Source organism: Cyprinodon variegatus, unplaced genomic scaffold (genome assembly GCF_000732505.1).
Source record: "Cyprinodon variegatus isolate N-32 unplaced genomic scaffold, C_variegatus-1.0 Scaffold181, whole genome shotgun sequence".
NCBI classification, from domain to species: domain Eukaryota; kingdom Metazoa; phylum Chordata; class Actinopteri; order Cyprinodontiformes; family Cyprinodontidae; genus Cyprinodon; species Cyprinodon variegatus.
The window spans coordinates 103909-126648 of NW_015150634.1; the positions used below are offsets into that span (position 1 = coordinate 103909).

The 22740-nt window shown below is 37.3% G+C and overlaps 2 protein-coding genes across 3 annotated transcripts in view; both read left to right on the forward strand.

Moving 5' to 3' along the window:
• Window positions 1–11597, forward strand: part of LOC107087360 (potassium/sodium hyperpolarization-activated cyclic nucleotide-gated channel 1-like) — a 15585-nt gene extending 3988 nt beyond the window's left edge. The window contains exons 5-10 of the mRNA XM_015378898.1: window positions 3178–3339; window positions 5309–5402; window positions 5496–5623; window positions 6927–7073; window positions 7730–7967; window positions 10662–11597. Coding sequence (XP_015234384.1) covers window positions 3178–3339; window positions 5309–5402; window positions 5496–5623; window positions 6927–7073; window positions 7730–7967; window positions 10662–10834 — 942 coding nt within the window. The 3' untranslated portion in view covers window positions 10835–11597. The remainder of the gene's footprint in view (window positions 1–3177; window positions 3340–5308; window positions 5403–5495; window positions 5624–6926; window positions 7074–7729; window positions 7968–10661) is intronic.
• A 10413-nt stretch (window positions 11598–22010) lies between these two features.
• The window catches only part of ska3 (spindle and kinetochore associated complex subunit 3), a 23558-nt gene continuing 22828 nt past the window's right edge, over window positions 22011–22740 (forward strand). For both annotated transcript variants that reach the window (XM_015378880.1, XM_015378882.1), the window contains exons 1-2: window positions 22011–22267; window positions 22363–22424. In XM_015378880.1, the coding sequence (XP_015234366.1) occupies window positions 22141–22267; window positions 22363–22424 (189 nt within the window). In that variant the 5' untranslated portion in view covers window positions 22011–22140. The remainder of the gene's footprint in view (window positions 22268–22362; window positions 22425–22740) is intronic.

Here is a 22740-nt window from a genome sequence, read left to right on the forward strand (position 1 = left end):
CTAAAAATAATCAAATGGCCCAATAATTGTAAATAATTGTTAAAAAGCTTTTTAATTTATTTCCAATTTCAAGATCTGAGAATTTTTGTCATGATGGGTTTCTGGATGCTAGCCCATATGCAGAACACAACTCAGAGACAGGGAAAAAGTTCAAAGGTTTAATTAAAGAAGAGGTGCAAAAACAGGTCAGGGGGGGTAATCAGGTCCAGGGCTGGTCACGGCTGGGTTACTGTCCTGGAGTTTGAGCAGAGCAGCAGAGGAGGAGAGAACCAGGAGGGTTCAGAGGCTGTCGGCAGGCTGAGGGCTTGGTGGAGGCTTAGCTTGGCTTGAGCTTGTAGATCTCCAGGTTAGAGTTTCCCTTCCAGATTCTTCTGGCAGCAGGCTGGCTGATCTTTGACAGGTTAGGTTCTCCAGGGTTCTTCTGAGGTCAGACAGACAGATTTCCACCAGAGAAACTCTTCAGGGGGTTTCTGGTTTCTGGCAGGTTCAACCTGGGAAACAGAGAAGACAAAACGGATCAGGTTCAGGTTCAGGTCTCGTAGTCAGGAGACTAGACAGACTGGTTGGCTCAGGGTTTGCTGTACCATGATTGACTAACACTCTGGCACCGGAGTGTGGTCCTCAGCCAACTTAAATGCTGGTCTCCTGATGAGCAGATGAGGAACAGCTGGTGAAGTCAGCTCCAGCTTCAGGAGATCCCATACGCCCTCTGGTGGAGAAAAGGTAGACAGAACCCCCAGATCCCAACAATAACAAAAAAATCCCCAGGAAAGGATCCTCGGCGCCCTCTGGTGGGCAAGCCTCAGGATCCCAACAATTTTTGCATCACTAGCGAGGGTTTACAATCATGTGTTGTTGTTTTTTTTTTTTTTAAAGTCTGCATTGTGCTCACACAACAGGGCCCACTTACTATTTAAAAAAAAGAGTGATTGTAAGCTCATTCAGGAACAACATTTCTGATGGATTCGTTTTCTATGTTAATGCACATGCCGCCCCTTGTGACATGGCACCCTGGGTGGTGTGCTTTGTTGGAAATATGAGCAGAAGCTGCTGTTTTGCCTGAAAGAGGACACATTCAAGTCTGACTAGACTTCTGCTCTTTGTTTTTGGAGCAAAGTTATCTACACACTGAGCTCATTTCTTTTGTTTGTCAGTTTCTCCTGTCATTATTGCAGTGTTTTCTCAGGACACCTACATTCCCCTTATCCTGGAGCATTTCTCCTGCCTTTTGCTTTAGTCTTTTCATTTTGCTGAGCATCTTATTTGTGAGGCGGCTTTTTGCGGATCACACATAAATTTAGAGAAAAAACAGACGGATACAAGCCGGAGTACCCAGAGTTAACACACAGATGTACAAGGAGAATATGACAATTCCACACAGAGATTGGTAGTAACTAGCTAGCTTTACTCAGTTACAGTTACCTAAGTTACTTTTGACAAAAATATACTTTTAGGGTTATATTTACCGCACATACTTTTTTTTTTGCATAATACCTTTAAAAATACCACATTACCACATACCATCATTAGTAACTTCCCTAAATCCCAAACAAGCTTGTTGTTTGTTTTGTTTGTGCCGCAGTTAAAGATCCACTGAAATATTTATTTCAGAATGTGTGTATTTTTTATAGACAAGCGTACTTTGATATCTGACAAACCCACCATGACATTTGGAGGCCAAGCTCATAGAAAGTAAATAATGTCATTTGAGGAGCTTGCGTGAAAAAGGAAATTGGTTTGAAAAAGTCTAAATGAGTGGGTAAAGCACAAAGAAAAAGCTATTTCAAAAAGGATTTGAAAATACAAATGGTAATCGAATAAGTTAAACCTTTATTTTTAATGTGTGATTAGCAAAGGTATGAACTTAAGTGTTTAACTCTCCATTTAAAGGAACAATTTGAAAGTACATTTTCAAATTGCAGTTTCTAACAGTGGATTATTTAAAAAATTTACAGTTCATCTGTAATAATTCTTTTTTAAATATACAATTAGCAAGTGCTTTTCAAATAGGATTTCAAATTGCATGATTTAATCTTAAATTTAAAATGGCTGTTTTTCTTTTTCAGAGACTCTCTGGGTCCTCCATAATCAACAAACTAAATATTGAACAGGTTTTATATTTTAGAGTAAACTAAAGGTAGATTACGGACATGGAAACCTTTTAGCGCAGATATCTGCCTCAGTTATCAGGGTGATGTCTAGGGGCCACTTTTTTTTATGTGTGTTTGTGTTACAAGTTTTTCAGCGTGATGCAGGATCATCATTTATTTATGTGTAAATCAAGTTTTTTGGATAATCTGACTTAATTATTGGTCTGTTTGCAGCGTAGGTGATCATTTGACTGCTCCTGGTTCTAAGGCTGTCTGGTTTTTTTTATGTTACTGTTATTTGATCTAACTGCTGGTCACAGAAATGGAGCCAAAAGTCAGAAAAATAATGTAAAATTCTGTAAAATGGAGTTCAAGTTTAAGCCTTTTTCTTTCTTTCTTTGAAATTCTTTTTAATGTTAAATAGGTTTTAATTTATGTTTCACATTTTATTTCTACATTTATTTCTATTTTTCAGATTAAGTCTTAAAACTTTCATTTAAACTTACCTTTGACCTTGAAGTAGAAATATGAAATCTGTTAAAAAATAACATGAATAAAAATCAAATACAATCGGGTAAAAAACCCACTCTCAAAACATTTTCACACAGTTTCATTTCTGGATACCAACATTTCCTTTCCTTAGAGCAGGGGAAAGCAATTAAAAATCAGCGGGGGCCGAATAAAGAAAATCATAAACTAGTAAAGGTCTGGAGACATTTTTAATTATAATCTGTTATTTTAAACAGAAGTTAACACTGAAATAAAAAGCAGGTTTAATTTTTAAATAAAAAAATAGAAAATTTTTCCATTTTAAAATCTAAATTGTTTTTGAAGGACCATGGTCTGCTAATCCATGACCTCTGCCTTAGAGCAATAATGGAACAAAATTCACTCGCTGTATGCTTCTTGTTGCCATGTTGATTCTCGGCTAAAAATGCACAAAAAGCAAAGTTTACATAGCCAATAAGATCCTAATAAGAGCCTGAGGCTTTAACAAAAACGGCTAACCTTAACATACATGATGTTATAATTCCAGAATCTGTCTGTTTCATTTATGCCTTTGCTCTGTGTCATGTCTCTCTTTCAGGTGTCAAATGCAAACCTGGAGGTGGTTCGCCTTTTTTTCCGCATCCTGTCCCTCTTCATGATGATTTTTTTGCTGTGTCATTGGAACGGCTGCATCCAGTACTTCGTCCCAATGCTGGAGGAGTTTCCCACCGACTGCTGGGTTCGCAAGGAAAACCTGATGGTAAAGGTTGCATAGCAGTGGAGACTATAATGATAATAATACATTTTATTTAACAGCACCTTTCTAGAAATACAGAAACATAAAAACAATTATGGGGAGGGACAAGAGCAATGCATTAACAAATAAATGAGCTGGAACAGATGGGTTTTGAGTCTGGTTTTGAATAAGGAGAGAGAGTCAATACTGCAGAGGTCAGGAGGGAGAGAGTTCCAGAGCCGGGGGGCAGAGCGGCTGAAGGCTCTGCTCCCCATGGTGACAAGTCGAGCTGGGGGTACAGTGAGGTGGATGGAGGATCTAAGGGAGCAGGAGGAGGTGGTGATGTGAAGGAGGTCTGACAGATATGGGGGAGCAAGGTTATGGATGGCTTTGAAAGTATAAAGAAAGATTTTAAATTGTATTCTAAATAGAACTGAGAGCCAACTATACTGAAAAAAAAAAATAGAAGCACAGTCAAACTTGTGTGTCTCAGATGTGAAACACAATACAAATACTTATTGTGGATTAACCGATCTATCTTCAAGCATCACACGACAACCATCAGACTTCTATAATGCGGTTTTTGGCTTTGGTTATTAACACGGACGCGACAGTGACTGCTGCAGCGTAACGTCCAGCAGGCAGGTGTCTCTAACTCATGTTTTCCAGCCCAAAAAATGTCGCCTGGATATACCTAATCTCACCCAATTTAAACCAAAGTCTATTGATGTCGTTGGCCATAAATCTAAAGAAAAAAATTTTTCACCCATAGACGGCCATCCTAAACTGCCAGATTGAGAAACATCCCAACCTGGCAACAAAGCACATAAGACTGGAAATGTTAGCCTTTAGATGCAAAACCCCATCATGCACCACAACATATTTTTGCAAAATATTCAAGCATAAATTTGGCAAATATAAGAGGAACATCGTACAGTAGTTTGGTTTAAAAAAAAAAAGCATTTTGGTTTTATTATAATTTAGTTTGTTGCAAGGATTTTACAGTTTAAAGAAATAGAAAATTACACCATGCCAACCGTCACAAGGATGTGCATGACAAGGAAGGCCTATATATACTGCATGCATCATCTAGGTAGTTAACCTTGCATTACTTCTTGAGCTCCTTGAGTTATTTACTGTCACAGGTAGGAGCTTCGGCCACAGAGTAAGTGTTGGGGCCGGTATCACGATGAAATTAGGACTGGCCCACCGGGCAAATGCCCGATATCACAGATTACCAGTCCGAGCCTGATTACAATAATCAAGACGGGAGGTGATGAGGCTGTAGATAAGGACAGAGGCAGTGCGCGTTTTAAGGGAGGAACGGAGGTGGTTAATGTTGGGAAGGTGGAGGTATGCAGACAGGGTAATGTAATTTATGTGTGACTGAAAGGAGAGAGAGAAGTCGAGGATGACACCCAGACTCTTGATCTGAGGGGAGGTGGAGACCAAGGAGTTGTCAATGGGTAGTGAAAACTTACTGATTTTGAATAGGGTTGCTTTGTTGGTGACAAGGAGGATTTCGGTTTTATCACTGTTTAGTTTAAGGAAGTTTGAGGTGAACCGTTCTTTAATCTCAAGTAAGCAGTTAGTAAGGGACAAGGGGGGAGTGAGGAAGTGGGTATACTGTATAAGTAAAGCTGTAAAAAAGTAAATCCTCGTAATAGTGAAAATTAATGTTGAATTTGTGAAAAATACTGCCAAGGGGAAGGAGGTAGATGATGAAGAGGAGGGGGCCAGTCTGTAGAGGAGGACTGATACGTTCAACTAAAGAGATAAACCTTTGGATTCTATATCCTTAGTGACTTAAGTTAAACTTCACTTCAATTACTTTTTGGTTACAGATTTCTTTTTTTGAGGCTCAAAAAATGCTTGAAGAAGCTAAAAGATAAATAATTGATATAAAAAACCTTGAAAAGTCATTACTGATTAATAATTAAGAAGTTTGTCTTGCGCCACTGTGGAGTAAACAATGTGATCCGATTTCTTCCAGAATGCCACGGTCATCGTTAAATACTCTTGGGGAGTTTTCCGAGCTCTTTCCCAGATGATTGCTCTCTCTTATGGATCCATGGATGCTCCAACAAGTGAGGGTTAACCTTCTCCTCTTTTTTACATGTTTTTTCCCTTTGAATGCAGAAGAATACAGAATATTTTTCCCTTGTTGTTTTACTCTGCAGATTACATAGAGATGTGGATTGTGATGGTCAGCATGGTGTCCGGTTGTATGATGTATACCATCCTTGTAGCCAACGCTACCACCATGATCGCAAACCTCGACCCAGCAGCCAAGGAATACAAAAGCAAGGTGTTGAAAACATGTCCTATATCTTCAGTGCATTTGTTTGATGTGTACAAGATTCATTTCTTTTAAAGGTTTAATTTCTATTTGAGGTAACTGATCATTGTATTTCTGTGCACATCCTGGGAGACATGGGGGTTGGTGTGTGCTACTGCTGCAGAACGAGTTTGCCACATCCTGAAAGGTGTAACTATAGGAGAAATAGAGGAGAAAACTTAAACTCAGGGCCACTGTTTTCTCAGTAGCAGTCATGCAGGCCTTAGGTAATTCATTATCTGTAATTTTTGCTTAATATCAATTATTTTGTTTTAAACAAATCAAATAGATTCACTTAATACTTTCAGATGGTTTTCCCTTTTTGTATTATTCTGAGAAAATTCCCTTAAATAAATGTAAGATCCGGGTTCAAAACAGAAATGAAACAGAAGATCCTGGGTAGTGACATAAAACCAAAAGCTTTATTTAATACAAATACTTTGCAGAGATCACACACCAGCCCAACCTTAATATTTTACAGATCCTATCTGTTTTCCTCAGATCCCAGGTTCATACTGAGGAAAGATAATCCTTGTAAACGTTCCCTAAATTTAAAGCCTCTCCCACTCAGTGATGTGAAACAGTCAACCTCTTAAAAACAGAAATATTCATTTATTTTATTTATCTAGAGTGGTAAGAATTTATACAGCTAAATTTCATTTGAACCGTGGTCTAAAATGGATAAACCATTCTGGATTAAATGTTTATTCTATTTGCTTTTAATTGATTTTGAAATGAAAATGAGTTTATTTTTCTTAAGTCCCAGTGAAAACACTGAAAAAATGTCTTAATTTAAGTTTATTTATTTAAACTGTTTGAATCTTCTCTGAAGATGTATCATGGGCATCTCAAAACAAAGATTGTTCAACATAGTCATTCAGGGGAAGGATACAAAAAGTTGTCTCAGAGATTTAAGCTGTCAGTTCCCACTGTGAGGAACATCATAAGGAAATGGAAGACCACAGGGACAGTTCTAGTTAAGTCCAGAAGTGGGAGGCCAAGAAAAATATCAGAGAGGCAGAGAAGAAGAATGGTAAGAATGGTCAAGGACAACCCACAGACCACACACTACCCGGTATAATGATCCTACTATAAAAAATAAATAAAAAAGCTGTCATATGCTGACGTACTTTATATACTGTATATATCCCATGCACCTTTATCAACCTTCTTCTTCTCTTTTTGACTATTTGAGCTGATTTAACGAGTACATTTTCCACTGTGAGACCAATAAAGTCAATCAATCAATCAATAATTCTGGGACTTTCCACAGATGAGCCGCTTGGAGCATTACATGGCCTTCATGAAGCTCCCACCAGAGCTGCATCTTCGTATCACCAACTACTACCAGGCACGCTATGGAGGGAAGTGGTTCGATGAGAAATACATCATGGACACAATATCCTCATCACTTAAAGAGGTGAACCTTATTAATCTGTTCCAATCTCTGAGCTGCTGATACTTTTACTAAGCTGTTATAACTAAAACTTTTACTGTAAGTCAGTGGTTTTCAAAGTGGGAAGAAATTTGCAGAAGAATAAGAAATAAATATGCAACAAAGTGCAAAAAAAAGTATTATGAAAGATAATTGTAAGAGATAATCAGCATTATAAACCATGGCTTGTAAAAAAAATCCCTCCATCCATCCATTTTCTGACACGCTTATCCCTGCTGGGGTCGCGAGGGGTGCTGGTGACTATCTCCAGCTGTCTAAGGTCCAGAGGCGGGGTACACCCTAGGTCACCAGTCCATTGCAGGGCAACACAGAGAAAAACAGGAAAAACAACCATTCACGCACACACTCACACCTAAACCAACTAACCTAACAGTCATGTTACTGTGGGAGGAAGGCGGAGTACCTGGAGAGAACGCACACATGCACAGGGAGAACATGCAAACTCCATGCAGAAAGACCTCGGGCCGGGAATGGAACCCGGAACCTTCTTGCTGCAAAAATATTTATTTTATCTAAAAAACATTTCGTTGTCTAGACAACTTTTCTCATGTATCCTTAAATTCGTAATCACGATGCAATTGAAAATAAATCCCAACATGAGGCATATCTTGATTTTCCAGCAAATCCTGATGGTGATGTGCAGCCAGTTGCTGAAGAAAGTGCCAATGTTTCAGAACAGAGACGAAAACTTCATCAACGATGTCCTCCTAAAACTACATTATGAGGTTTTCCAGGAGGGAGACGTCATCGTTCGACAGCACGTCCCCGGCGATCGCATGTTCTTCATCGATCACGGAGAGCTCCTGATGGAGACTGAGTCCTATGAGAGGGAGCTCTGTGATGGAGACTTTTTTGGAGGTGGGTTTAATATTTTTTACATCTGAGGTTAAATTGTGAGAAATGTTATGGTCGTAAAATCGTTAATTACTTCTTCTGGTAAACAATATTATAGTTTTGTTTTGTCACCATCACGATTCATTAATTTGTTTTAAAAGCCTTTATTGGAACATTGCTGATGATCATGTTCTGAGCTCAATTCCTTTGTTTTCAACTGCATCATAAGTGGCAGATTTTTGGGAAACTAAAAGTTAAGTAACTAAAAGTTATAGTTTGTTTCTCCAAATTTACACTGTTTTAAAGAGATGCTGAAGTCTTAAACCTGCTTTACAATCAGTCATGAAACAACAGTTATTAATTATTATTAATCTGACATTTTTGTCCTTCATGCAGTTGGTTGGTGTTGACTAACTTTTAATCAAAAACACTCATGATGCTAATGAAATTTTTTCATTGTTTCATTTGCATAAAGTGTGATTTCTCCTAATTGACTTGCAGACAACCAGTCAAATCCAATAGGGTAAGATAACTGGCAATTAAAATACATGCTTTGATTAAAGTATGTCTTATCGACATAAATGATATGTGACATGATGTTTCATCTGTGAAAATACAGGTTTAAAAGTTAAGAATACAGGTTGCAAAGCTACAACTAGCAATGACAAGTAGAAATTTGAGAACCCAGATAAATCTGTTACACTCCTTACCAGCTGGTGGCAGTAGAACGTCTGAAAGGCAGAAGAAGAGGAAGATGAAAACAAAAACCAATAAATCGATTAAAAATTATGGGTGTGTTCAATTTTAAAGGCTGCATCCTCCAAGGACCCGGTCCACCTGGACTGGATCTTTCCAGGTCCGTGAAAATAAGGAGACTGGAGGAGTTTTGGCTGTGAATTCAAACAGGTCTAGCCTTCCCTGGCTTTTACCACCACACGCTGTGTTGCCTTGCAACCGGGAGAGTTGACGCAAAAAGCAGGAAAAGAATGAACACGAACTTTTCACTGCTGTTTCTGCTTATTTATTTTTTCTTTTTTTCTTTTTAAGTGAACAAAGACTTCACTCATGAGAAAACACAGTGGGATAAAGGTGACAACCACTGGGAACATGCACCAATAAAAGACAATGTAATGATATAAAAGGGGTAGAAAGATATGAGTTAATCCAAACAATGTGTAGAAAATATATCTGCAAAATCTCTTATATTCAATAACAAAAAATACTTAGTTAAGCTTATTGTGCAAAACAGCAATAAAAAAAATCATATCAGATTTATAATCCCCACACTGCAGATATATTTGAATCTGTCCTTAAATTACAGCCAAACCCATTTACACAGTAACAGATAAAAACATTTCGATAAATCAAACATTACCACCACATTCCTTACTCAATAACCATTTAAAAAACAAATTTCATTAGTTTCAGACAAACTATTCACATGCTTGTATTAGAAGTAACTGCAATTCCAATATTCACCACTGTTTGACGCCAAGTACCTTTTTCCTCTGAGCACGGAGCAGCCGGCTGGCTTGGTATCGCAATGAGTCACGGGATATCCAAGGTTATGTAGGATACACCGGACCTGTCCATCGAAACGGGCATAAAGAAGGATGCATTTGTCATGTTATCTGAACAGACCCTGGTGCCCCGTTATGAATCGGCCTAAAAATCTGGCCCCTTAATTTGAACTCATTATATAGCAAAGATATAACATTTGATCTTTTTTTTTTTTTTTCTTCCACTTGTTCTGTTTAAAATCAGCTGGTAATCAACTATCTGGTGCATTTTCGCCACCAAGTGCTAAGGAGTTTAACAGCTTCACCTGGGTTTGTAGATCTGTACTTTGAAATTTGCGATCAATAGTTAAAAGTAACTTTGTGAGTTGTAACTTTTTATTTATTTATTTATTTGTCTGTTTTTACGGCACTAGTGGCTCGTTTTTTCGACAGTAGGCTGAGCGCAAAGGGGGTATGAGAGAGGGGAGAGACATGCGGCAAAAGACCACAGGTCGGATTCAAACCCGGGTCGGCCGCGTCGAGGACTAAGGCCTCTGTACATGGGTTGTGTGCTCTATCCACTGCACCACCTGCACGCCCTAAAGTTGTAACTTTTATTTGTATAATTTTGAGCTTATATTCTCACATATGAAACATGTCACATGTAAGGAATGAATAACAATCTTTATTTTTTCCATAATTATTAACGTACATTTGCAAACTTATAAACTTACACATACGTCCTTATTGAGGGTTATCTTACCCCATAAAACCTTACATTATATTTAATGAGCCACAGTGACTTATGTTTCTACGATTCTCTGCTGTACACCAACAATAAAAACATTAAAATACAATAAAAAGATACTAAAGTAATGATATACGCATCATAGCAGGGTGGTTTTCAATTGGATGTAAATTAAATTTCTGTCTCCTCTTAACCTTTAAATGTTGTTATTTCCTATACGGCTACTGTTTGCTTAGTTAAGGGGGTCGAAGCTTTGACAAACTGATGACTTATAGAGACTTCCCTTCACTTTAAATCATTTGCTTAATTCAGTGGCTTTTGGCTTGGCTCTGTCTCAGTTCGTTGGGCATCAGAACATTTAGATCTAACATTGCAGCAACGTCTGTTCACTTAATTTCAGATTAACTGTCAGAGCTCATCCCCGTCATTAAGGTCTGCTCCCTGATTAACTGCTTCCTTCTGTGTCTGCAGAGACATGCGTGCTGACCAAAGGCAAGCATCTGGCCACAGTCAAGGCGCTGACTGACTGCCAGTGCTTCTCTTTGTCCTGGGACGACTTTCAGGAGACGCTCGGGGGCTTCCCAGACATCAAGAAGGACTTAGAAAAAATTATCCTGCTCAACTCTGAGGGTGGAGTTGTGTAAGACCAAAGAGCAGAACTATTTTCTGTAAAGGACTGAATCTAATCCTATGCACTTCCAGGGCATTTGGTTGGCTATGGGGCGGCCATTTAAGAGTTTTGCACAGTGATAAAGTTGAGCACCTTTTAAATGGTGAGACGGATCTTTCAGCTCTAAAACCTACTGATCTGCAGACTGAAGAAAACAAAGACCTCAACATTTCAGGGGAATTTGGGTTTTCTGCCTTTTATTTGTTGAATTATTACAGTTAGTCGCAAAATAACAAACCTAAATGGAAACCTCTTCGCTCTGGTTACTGTCTGATTGGAGCTCAATCTGCTTCTGGGAAACGTAGTTTAATCATTATTTATTCACCTAAATAAGTATTTATTTCATGCTTCTAGGAACCATAGATGTGTCACTGGGGTGTTTCACAAAAGATACCGCATAGTTCATAGGGTTATATACATTCACCGTGGGTTTAATTTTAATATTAACGTTGGGCTTTTAATCATATGATCAAGACTTTATCTTAGTATTGAATTTTACCGCCTCTAATACCCAATTTAAATGTAGTTAAGATCACAAAGAGCAGCAGCATTGTTATGAAGAGAGAATGAGAAAAAGAGTCTGAAATAGGTTTTAACCATAATCAGTATCGTCATAGGAATTTGGACCACATCCAAATTTTTTAATAATCTACTTCTGATCAACGTTTAGATTAAAATTTAGGCAAAAATAGGGGTTTTATCAAGACAATGATCACAAATGGTCATTCAAATTTGTTCTGAAGGGGAAAATAAAGTGAAAATCTGTTTTTAAAATAGCCTATAGCTAAGACATTTTAANTAGGGGTTTTATCAAGACAATGATCACAAATGGTCATTCAAATTTGTTCTGAGGGGGAAAATAAAGTGAAAATCCGTTACCAAAAATGTTAAATAAAACACATTAATTTAAGGTTGTAATATTAAATCTGTGTGGCTCAGTAAGACATACACTAGAAAAACCATCTAGATATAAGTAAAAAATTCTTAAATTAAGTGTATTTACCTTTAATTTGAGTAGGTAAATGAGGTAGTTTGCCAATGGAATGAGTATTTTTACTATAATTAGATAAAATGCACTTGAAAAAAGACAATGCAATCGTGTTTTCTTATTTTAATTGTAAATTGTCTTGTTCCTTTGGCAAAATGTCTCTTTTGCCTCCTCAATCCAAGAATAAATGCACTTATGTTAAGAAAAAATGAGTTATCTAGATTTAGATTTTTTCCAGTGTAGCTTCAAATCTAAAGTGGTTCACCTATTTCCAGGGGCGGATATAGAAAATTTTCAGGGGCGCACAAAATGTCTAAGCAGAGCAGCAATAATAGAACTCTTCATCGAAATATTTCAGAAATCTCTTCCATGTAAAAAGAAGAGAATCAAAAATTCATTTCAAAAAAACACTTAAAAAAGTTAATTTGGTAATTTTCTCTTCTAAGAAACATAGACAAACCGAAAAAAAACACATTTTCCACTAAATAAATAATTACAGAAGTCAGAAAATGAATTAAATTACCAAATAGGACTGATTTTAGCCATCGAGTTCAGGAGATTTTAAGGCAATGATTGTTGTGCTGAGGAGTAAAATGCCTCATGAAGGAAAAAAAATATCATATCTCTTTACTGGAATTTATACAAACAATAAATTCAAAGCAGGTGATCCGTTTAGATAGACTGGATTCCATGAGTCGGTGCCTTTCTGTTCTCCTTCATCTGTGTCCTATATGTTTTCTTCTTTCTCTCTCTTTGTCTCCAACATCTTCTCATCTTCACCTTTATGCTAACATTTATTTTTCTCATTTCCACTCATTTCTCCATCTGTCCCACAATAAGTGACCTCTCCTGTGACCCTCCTGGTCTTTTTATCATCCTTCTTTCCTGTAATCTCACAGACGTTTCTCACTTCTCATCCCTCCCTACTTTTTACCAAAGAAACTACAAAAGTTCCGCGTTTAAATCTGCAGAAAAATTATCACAGCAAGAAGCCTAAAGCAATATGAAGCCAGAAATTATTTATCAATGGTACTAAAAACCATACTATTTAAAAATCCTGTCATCATGGCAGCTGACTTATTTTATTTATATATGAAATAGATATAATAGTATATGATATATATATATATGAAATATTATGGTAAAAGAATGTTTGATTTAAGGGCAGCTTTTGGACAAAACAAACCATTTCAAATATTTTTAAACATAATTAATAAAAAGCCAACACATGTTGGCTCTTATATAAAAATAGGAAGGCAGTGGCACCCTTTAGCCCCCCTGTAGATTTGCTTCTGCCTCATTTTAGTTTTTTTAATCCATTGAAACTATATGTTGCATTATCATTCCACCCTGAAAAAAAGAAGTCCAGATAGTTCATCAAATGCCCAACATTAATATGACTTTCCTGCAGGGTTTTGATGTATAATAATGCCTGTCGCTGCGCACACAAATTCACTGTTTGTTTTTTCTGTTTTTTGTTTGTGTGAGGCTGGGTTATTTGGGGTGTCTTTTGTGCTGCATTATTTATTTTTTTTATAAATACGTTTAAGCTGTTGTAAAACATAAACCCTGTAAAGTCAATTCTCTAGCTTATTATAGGCACCAAACGGTAAGTGAGAACAAAAATATGGAGGAATCAATGGTTTCCCCACATGAGACTGGAACTGACATGTTCAAGGTGAAGCAAAAGCAGCAAACAATAACTGCTTTGTATATTTGCCTCCCCCACCTACTGTAGAAGCAGTGCTGCAGAGACCTTCACACCAAAGGTCAGTTTATAGTCCACAATTCATCTAAAAAGCTTGGTTACTTTTTGGCTTGAGGGAAAAACCAACATAGAGGTTGGAAGAACTTTCTCTTATCTCTTTTTAGGACACTTTAGAGCTCAGAGTGGAAGCTCTGTTTATTCAAATTAAATAAATTCAGGTTATTTATATAACAATTTTATTGAATGAATTCCATCTATTCATATAGACAGATGTACTACATCCATTGTTTCCATGAATACTGAATGAACCACCACCTTTAAAGAAAAAAAACAGGTGTGGATCGTATTTAAACAAAGCTCATATAATATTAATGTTATATGTCCATTTATTCTCTTTCAATATAGTCTATAAATCTGCTTTTGATTCATTTTTCTCCTTTTTTGACAATAGTGGCCTTAACATTACAGACAAAAAGTAATACAATAGATCTGCACTTGAAAAACAATCTAGAAATAAGTAGAATTTTCTTATATTAAGTGTATTTACCCTTAATTTGAGTAGGTAAATGAGATGATTTGCCAACTTAATGAGTATTTTTACTCTTAAAATAAGAGAATTAGGTAAAATGCACTTGAAATAAGACAATGGAATTGTGTTTTCTTACGTATTTTAAATGTAAATTGCCTTGTCCCATTGGCAAATTGTCTCTTTTACCTCCTCAATTCAAGAACAAATACACTTATTTTAAGAAAAAAAAGTGCTTATCTAGATTTTTTTTTCAGTGTGGGCTTATTTATGTGATATTTTGGCTGATTCTTGTAGTTTTAGATCTGCTTTCCTCGCGAAATTATCTGTATTTACCTCAAATTTGTGTCAAAGACGGAGACCTATGTAAAGTTAATTACCATAAGTGCACAGAGTATAAGAGTCAGGAGGCCCCTGAGGGATGTTTTACTTCAAAAGAATAGATGGCTTCAGATTTGTAAATATTCCTTTATTTTATGTAAACCATATTTTTTCTGAAATAAAGAGCAAAACAATAAAACTACCTGCGCTCTAAATTGAGTCGGAGTACCATCCTTTATCTCTGTATCTTCTCATGCTTATCCATGAAACATGTCTTTGCACAAGTTTTCATAACTTGCAGCTCCACATTTTGCAACAAAGTTTGCTTTTGGTTAGTTTTTGAGGGAATAAATATGGTTCATGGCTTTCCATACTTTCTTATTCCATGTTTACAGGTTTTCTTTCCAGCCTGTGTTTAGATCCATCCATCCTCTCATCAACTGACTGACTTCTCTGTCTCGTTTCATAATCGGAATGACAACCTCAGGCTGACGTTTCAGTTTTCCATCATGCAAAGCATTTTGGGGGCAGGTTTTAAAGTTCATTTTAGGTTCCCTTTACATCCCTGCTTGCTCTCAGGACCCAGAGTCCTTCATACCTCTGCTCTAGTACAGCTGATTCAAATAACTCTATTATCTCCTCAGCATGCCATTAAAAAAAGCCTGATTATCCCTAACACATTTACATCAGGACGGCACCAAAAGGGGAAAAGCAGGTAAAGCATTTAGTACAGAGGACAATGATGACGGCTTCTTCTCTGAATAATAAACTCTTTGATTGTTCACTCAGTTTATCTGGAGGGTCATGCATTTATAACTTTGCAGTTTTACCGTCCTGTTTACGTTTTCAGCATTTTAAGCAGCACTCCTATTATTGCAACCTAATGCTGTTTTAACCCGCCACATAACTTTCTCCAGCCCAAAGGGGAGTAAAACCTTTTGCAAGAGGTTGAAAAGTGGATGTGCTGTATCTTCTTCCAAAATAAGCGGTTAAAGGTATAATGGAGGATGTTCTTTTTCCGGGTGGATCATCAAAATAAGTGGTTCTCCTAATTGTCCATCACTCTGGTGATACATTTCCGTAAGGCCGTCCTACTTGCTTGTCCCTATTTTCACTTACCCGTGGTGAGTCTGACATAGTGGAAAAAATTGCAAATCTTCTTTTGGAAAGTAAGCTTGTATAAGTGATGCAAACAGCAACTTTTAAACAGAGCGTGCATGAGGAGAAATGGGCTCCTACATGCTTTTGCATGCGTTTAATAGGAGCAGGTACAGGGTGATATGTATGTGCATTTTTTTTTTTATTATTGGAGAGGGCAGGTTTTTCAAAAATATGTGAAAATCTTCCACTATATCTTTAACTTTGAACAGGTTTTAATGTCTTTTTTATTTATATGAATCAAAATTGTAATGTTCCCTTATGTAAATCAGAACTAGTCCTTTTAAAAGAGCAGTGTAAAACTAAATCCCTCCTTCAGCCCTAATTTCATCAGATTTTGCATTGGCATTAACTTTAATCCATCAACTTTGGCCCCCTCTCAGGCATAAGCCCCTTATTAAGTGTTCACTGGACTGATTTCAGCTTCTGGGTTTTGTAATGTGTTTTTAGGAGCAGTGAAAGAAACATAATGAAAGTGATGTCCCTGATATTGTTTGTCCTCTATTGCTCCAGTTGTAAAATCTTTCGACTTATGGACATGGTGAAAACCATTTCATCTGCCGTTCTCTGGTTTCCTTTTAGTAAAACAGGATGCTATGGGCAGCCACTTTAGGGGAAAGTGAATTTAACAGTAATAGCCTCATTTATTTCACAATATCACCTCCATAATTATATTTATGTCATTACTTGATGTGAGAGCATTCAATATATTTTTAACTATTGGTATCATTCAGAGATCAGATCACTGTTTTTGTTCTTTCCAGAGAGGGAAAACTTTATTTTCCTGTATTAACAAAATCTAATTTGCTGACTCAGCTTACTACAAGGTTGAAACTCCAATAAAATATGAACTGCTTTTATTTTCATGCAGAGGAGATGAATACAGCCACCTTCTTTCCCCAAAGGACCGACATGTTTTCTTTGACATTTATCTTTTTGGTCTGGAAATTGAGGGTTTAATTTTGAACAGCTGCATTCTTTATTGTCTCTAGGAACATACACCTGCAGCACTTTGTCACTTTAAACTGTAAAAAAAAAGCATCAGCTTAACAATGGGCTGGATCAGACTTTAAATTGGTCATTTTGAAGGACATGAATGTCTTCCTGCTCTTTTCACTCCTGATTTCAATACTTTCAATGCAAAACTTAAAACCAATGGACACTATTACCAATAAAACCAAGGACTGGTGATGATGGTTGGACATCCATCCCTTAATCTTTAGCTTTTTTGACAAGTCTATCAGATTCAAGCCTATCTAGAATGGCCATATTTCTATATTTGTTTGAGTCATAAGAAAACATATTTGTAAGAAAGTGTTTCTTCAAATCTTCAAAGATCTTTCTGTTCAACCTAAGATTGGATTTTATGTAACAAGGAGGAGTTTGGAGAGTATTGCAATATTTTGAAAATGAATTAACTTTATTGATCCCACATTGGAGAAATTTACCTCTGCATTTAACCCATTCTCTTGGGGAGCAGTGGGCTGCTATCGTGTGGGAGCAGGGTGGAGTTAAGGGTCTTGCTCAGAGACCCTGAGTCCAGGTTGTGGGGATCGAATCGGTAACTTCCAGCCCTCTCAGGACAAAAGCGCACTGCTCTAAACACTGGGCCCTCCTCTACGAGATATATAATGTGGAATAGCACAATATAAGATATGGACAATCGGAGTCAAAATGAAAGCAAATACACTAACATGCAAGGGTTATTATGTTTATAGCAAAGATCCACTCTAATTTATGTAGCCCCTTCAAAGATGGATGTTAACAAACATGGGCTACCGACCCATTATTGGGCATTATTTTATACAATTCAAGCTCGTTTTTGTCCTAATTTAAACCCCATATATTCTGAACAAGTTTTATTTGTGAGGTCTTTATTTCCAGATATATAAGTACCTATGCTGTGTATCAGTGGAGGCTGCTGCTCTCTGAAACAGGAGAGGCTCAATGGTGTTACCAAAATCCAAATGTAATGTATTGCATTAACAAACGTTGAAACAAACATTAAACATGTTACTATAGCACAACATGACGGGTTTGACTGAATGATCACTGTTTCCTCTCAACTCATGAGGAAAACCTCCTTGCTGTATGGCCACTGTCAGTCAAAATCGTTTAGTTTGTTCAGCCAATCAGCATCGAGCAGCCAGCACAACCCACCCAGCTCCATAGACCACCTTAAAGGTTTAGCCTCACTGGTGGTGACGTTTTTTGGCATGTTATCCAATCAAGGCTCCAATTTCTCCCTGCTTACCTCAATAGACCGAGCCCCAAACCTCATTGGGAATTTCTCATAGAGACTGAACAGTGGAGTCTGTCAGGTTGGGTGGAGGTTATTTGAGGACCCAAACACAGAGATGAGTTGGAATATTTAATAAGTTTCCACAGTCAACTGAGGCAAAAACCCCAAAATCAAAAATACTGAAAACCCAAATCTAGGAGAACTTCAAGGAAAACTCACGTGGGGAGCCAGAGACGAGGAAGCAGCAGAACGACAACAAGGAACCAGCAAACAGACTGAAGATGAGGTGCATAAATGGAAGACTGAACAAAGACCAGGCTAATTGGCACATTGGGAGCAGGAATGGACAGAGAAGTCTAGAAGGGAGTTAGGGGGAAAAAAAGACTGACATAAGAGGGCAACAGAGGTCAAACAATACCTAATAACTCAAATACAATCAAAAAATAACTAGAACAACACAAAATGGAAATGAAACCAATAAACTGGAAAACACAGAAAGACATGACTCAAAGTATAACTGAAAACTCAAAAAAAAAAAAGTGCTGAGTCATGACAGTGTCCTGCTGCTCCAGAGCAGAGGGAAGGTCACGTCTGAAAGTGGCTCAACAGCTGTATAATGTGCAACATATTCATGAAAACAAATACATTTTAATCCATATTTAATGCAGTTTAATGATTAAATTTATGAAGTTTGACTATGCATATTTTACCAATAATTTTACGAAATTTACAGGGGAGTTTTAGCCTCCTTATTATTCAATGAGAAATCGCCACTGCAGCATGTGTAATCAATAAAAAATGCACTGCTAGAGATAAAGCTTTTGATTATCTGTGTCACCCTAAGCCTGAGTCCAACAACGTAATGACTTGTAAAATCTGAGACAATTAAATTTTAATGATGCCTTCAGGGGAATCAGGACACCTAATGTTACTGACTGTCCACGCAGTGTTTGGCCTTCCAGCTTTGTCCAACCTTGTTCTGTCACCACAAGCACTGCAGTCAGAGGACTATAATGGGCATTCAGCTGCCGCTCCGGCCAGAAGTCCTTCACATATAGCAAAAATACCACTGCCTTTTTTTGGTACAAAACCTGAAACTAAGGAAGCAAAGATTTCCATTAAGCTGAAAGAATAAAATGCCTTGTTTTTATTTTTTATTTTATTTGAGTCAATAAAAGAACACTGGATTCAAAAAGTTTGATTTCCATTAAAGAATTTAGAAAAAACATTAAGGAAAAGAAAAAGGATTAATCACAATGATTAGAGTGGTTATGCAGATCAGTCATGATGGACACAAAGAATGAAGGAAGTAAAGCAATCCATCACATAGATAATTACCATTGTAAAAACTTTAACGGGTATAAGTATGCATCCTACCTAGATGCACCACAAAGCGCCACAGGAAATCATTCCTACCTGTGGTCATCAATCTCTATAACGCCTGCCTCAAGTGATTCAGCCCCCCACCCTGTCCTAATTGACATTTATGCAGTATTTTTGCACGCCACATATCACTTTATTTGCATTTATCACTTTACTTGAATTTTCACTTTATTTGGATTTAGTTTTTACATATGCATAGATATACAGATATATATACAGAAGAGCTATATGTGTATATATTTTATCTCTTTTTATTCATATTTTTTTATGTTTATTATATTGTCTAATTGGATGTGTGTATATATTATATAAAACTGTAACTGGAGCGTGTAACAAAAGTAATTTCCCTCTGGGTGTCATGTTTGGTTTAACGTGTCTAACCCACATGCAGAACACTCAGAGGCAGGAGAAAAGTTCAAAGGTTTATTTAAGAAGAATGTACACATTCAATGATCAGATCCAGTGAGGAACTCGTCTGGTTACGAGTGGGTTCTGAAAGGCACACAGATAAATCAGATCCAGGAAGAGAATGGACGGGTCACGAGTGGGTTCACTGCAGAGGGGGACAGAGGAGTTAGTGGAGGTCCAGGTATTTTGCAGGATGAGAGTGTGCAGGGCTGTACCTGTTCTGGAGTTGAGCAGAGCAGCTGAGGGGGGGGAACCTTGAGGGTCCAGAGGCTGTCGGCAGGCTGAGGGCTAGGCGGAGGCAGAGCTTAAACTGAGTGCAGGCAGATCACAGATTAGAGTTTCCTTCCAGTATCTTCTGAGAGCGGGCAGGCAGATCTTTGACAGGAATTGTTCTCCAGAGTTCTTCTGAGAACGGACAGGCAGATCACCGGCAGAGAAACTCTTCAGGGTTTCAGGTTTCAGGCAGGTTCTGTATAGGAAGCAGAGAGGAGAAAACAGATCAGGTTCAGGTTCAGATTCTCAGGGAGTCAGAGGTTCAGACAGGCTGGTTGGCTCAGGCTTGCTAACCGTTACTGGCAAACACTCTGGCACTGGAGAGAAGTCCTCCTCCTCCTTAAATACGGATCTCCTGATGAGCAGATGAGCGACAGGTGGTGCAATCAGCTCCGGCTCCAGGAGATCTCGTACGCCCTCTGGTGGAGAAAGTGGACAGACCTCCAGATCCCAACACTGGGATTATTAAAGTATTTCTGATTCAGATTCTGATTCAGATTCTGATGTTCACTTTCTTATTTAAGTCATTCTACCTAAGTATTTTCCATTCCATATTTGCCACTCATACAATTAGTACATGTGGTATTCTGCCCAAAGCCACTTTGAAAGTTAGATGTATTGCTAAGAATATAGTATTACTTGATAGAGTAGGACTGCTGGGAAATGCTACTTATATGGTCGATGAGTTGGTTTGATCTAAATGCAATCAGACAAGGAATAACAATGGAATTAAAACGTTTAATGATGAAAATAGACTTAGAGAAATGACAGTAGAAAAGAGAGCATCAAATCATGATGACCATAACGGAAGATTCCTGGAAGCAATGGTACCAGGGAGCTTATATACAGAGTAGTTGTGACTGGTGACATGGAAATGAGTAAGGGAAAGCAGAGGGATGTGGAACAGCTGAGGAACTGAGTGGACGAGACAAAAAAAATAAGAGACCTCATAGAAAATGGAGAAAGAAAAAAAAAAACCGTAAGAAATAGCTCGGAAATGTTATTAATAGATATATACATTGGAAATCTGACAATAAAATATAAGAAAAATTGGCAAGACATTAGAATGATCATAGTCATAAAATAACAAGAACACAAATATAGCCAATCATATTATCATCTGAAAGTTGTGTAATTTAGATTTCTGCTTTTTTTTAAATAGCAAAATCTCCAAATGTTTAACTGATTTTACAGAAAGGTCTGACTAAAGTTTTTTTTTAAGAAATAAGAGGTTTTTATTCAATCTATATGATAATTCACATCACATTTTTCACCCACCATCTAAAAAACATTTTCAGATACTGCCATAATGACTCCTAAGCTGTGCTAAAATAAAACATTTTTATAGTGACTTTGTAATTATTAAAACTAATATTTACCTGAAGCCAGGTTACTTGGTTGTTTGGAGTCTGAGAATCAAAATGATCCTAAATGTTTATTTACTATATTTAGTCAGACTGCTGAAGACAGTGGGTAAATATTTGTAGTTTGTATTCATTCATAGATAAACAACCTATAAGATAGATAGAAATTCTCATAGGGACAGTTCTGATCTGCTTAACAGATAATAAAACTTAGACCTAAATGTTACAGTACTGAAAAAACATACATGTATACTCATAATGAAAATGACAAATGTAAAAACACTTATTTAAAATATAAAAAACATACAAGAGTTGAATGATATTCAAAAAAAATAACTCATACTGAACAATGTCTACTGATAGTGTGATTATTTAATATTGAATATAGTGATGAACTTGAATCAGAACATATTATACTTCTTACAGGACGAATTTGCTCAATCCATCCTAAAGCCAAAATGATTTCCATCATCTCTCCTGCATAAACTGATACTCCATCAGTAATTATTTTACATTTTTCAATATTGAATTCTGGAACAATGAATGACACTCCACTATTGCTATATGAATGTTTTGAAGCATCTGTATAAATTTGGACATATTCATAGTTTGTCTAAATAAATTTGTACTGATATTCGATCTAACAGGTTTTCTTTTTTCCATTTCTCCAGCAAAGTAAAATCAGCCACATTCGTTTGTCTGTTGTACACCCTTCGGTTATGTAATAAAGTTTTCCAAAAAAAAAAAAAAAAACACTTCCGTTTAAACCGGAAAAGGCGCCAAAATCAAAAAATTCCTCGCAGCGGTGAGAGAAGGTAAACAAACGAGCTGTGTCCAAGTGTCCGGACTTTTATTTGTTTATTGTTTTTTTTTTTTATCGCTATCAAAGTTTTTATCACATTACCGAAAATGGATCCGACCAGAGGGTTTTTCTCCAAGCTAAGGAAGATGGCGGTTAATCTGGAGACAGAAACTGAGAGGCTAAAGCAAGTTTATGAGAACCGAAACACTGAGGATGGAGACAGCGACCTGGGAGGTACCAACAGACACTTCTGCTCCTTTCTTACTCACAAACATGTTCTGATATGTAATATTGTCTACTTTTGTCAATGGCGGCTTATTCTGTTTCAGAAACAAACGTCCAAGCGATGCGAACATTCCATGAAGTGAACGGAGAGGTTACAGATCTTAAGGTACAGCTGAGATATCATACACCTGCTTTAACCAGCTGACCCAGCAACACAGCTATGAGGCTTTGCTTTAGTTAACCACGTAACGTGAAGACCCCGCATTGACTGTCGCTGCGCAGAAATTACGGGCGCCATCTTGGGGAGGTCACGCTGCTCCAAGGACCTGTTGGTTTAAGAACTTTGTGAAGGAATTGCTGAATAAACAGTAGTGTTGCGCCGATGCCATTTTTTGGCCCCGATACCGATACCCGATACCTGGCTGTGCAGTATCGGCCGATACCGATACCATAATAATGTAAAATAATCACCATCATGGCTT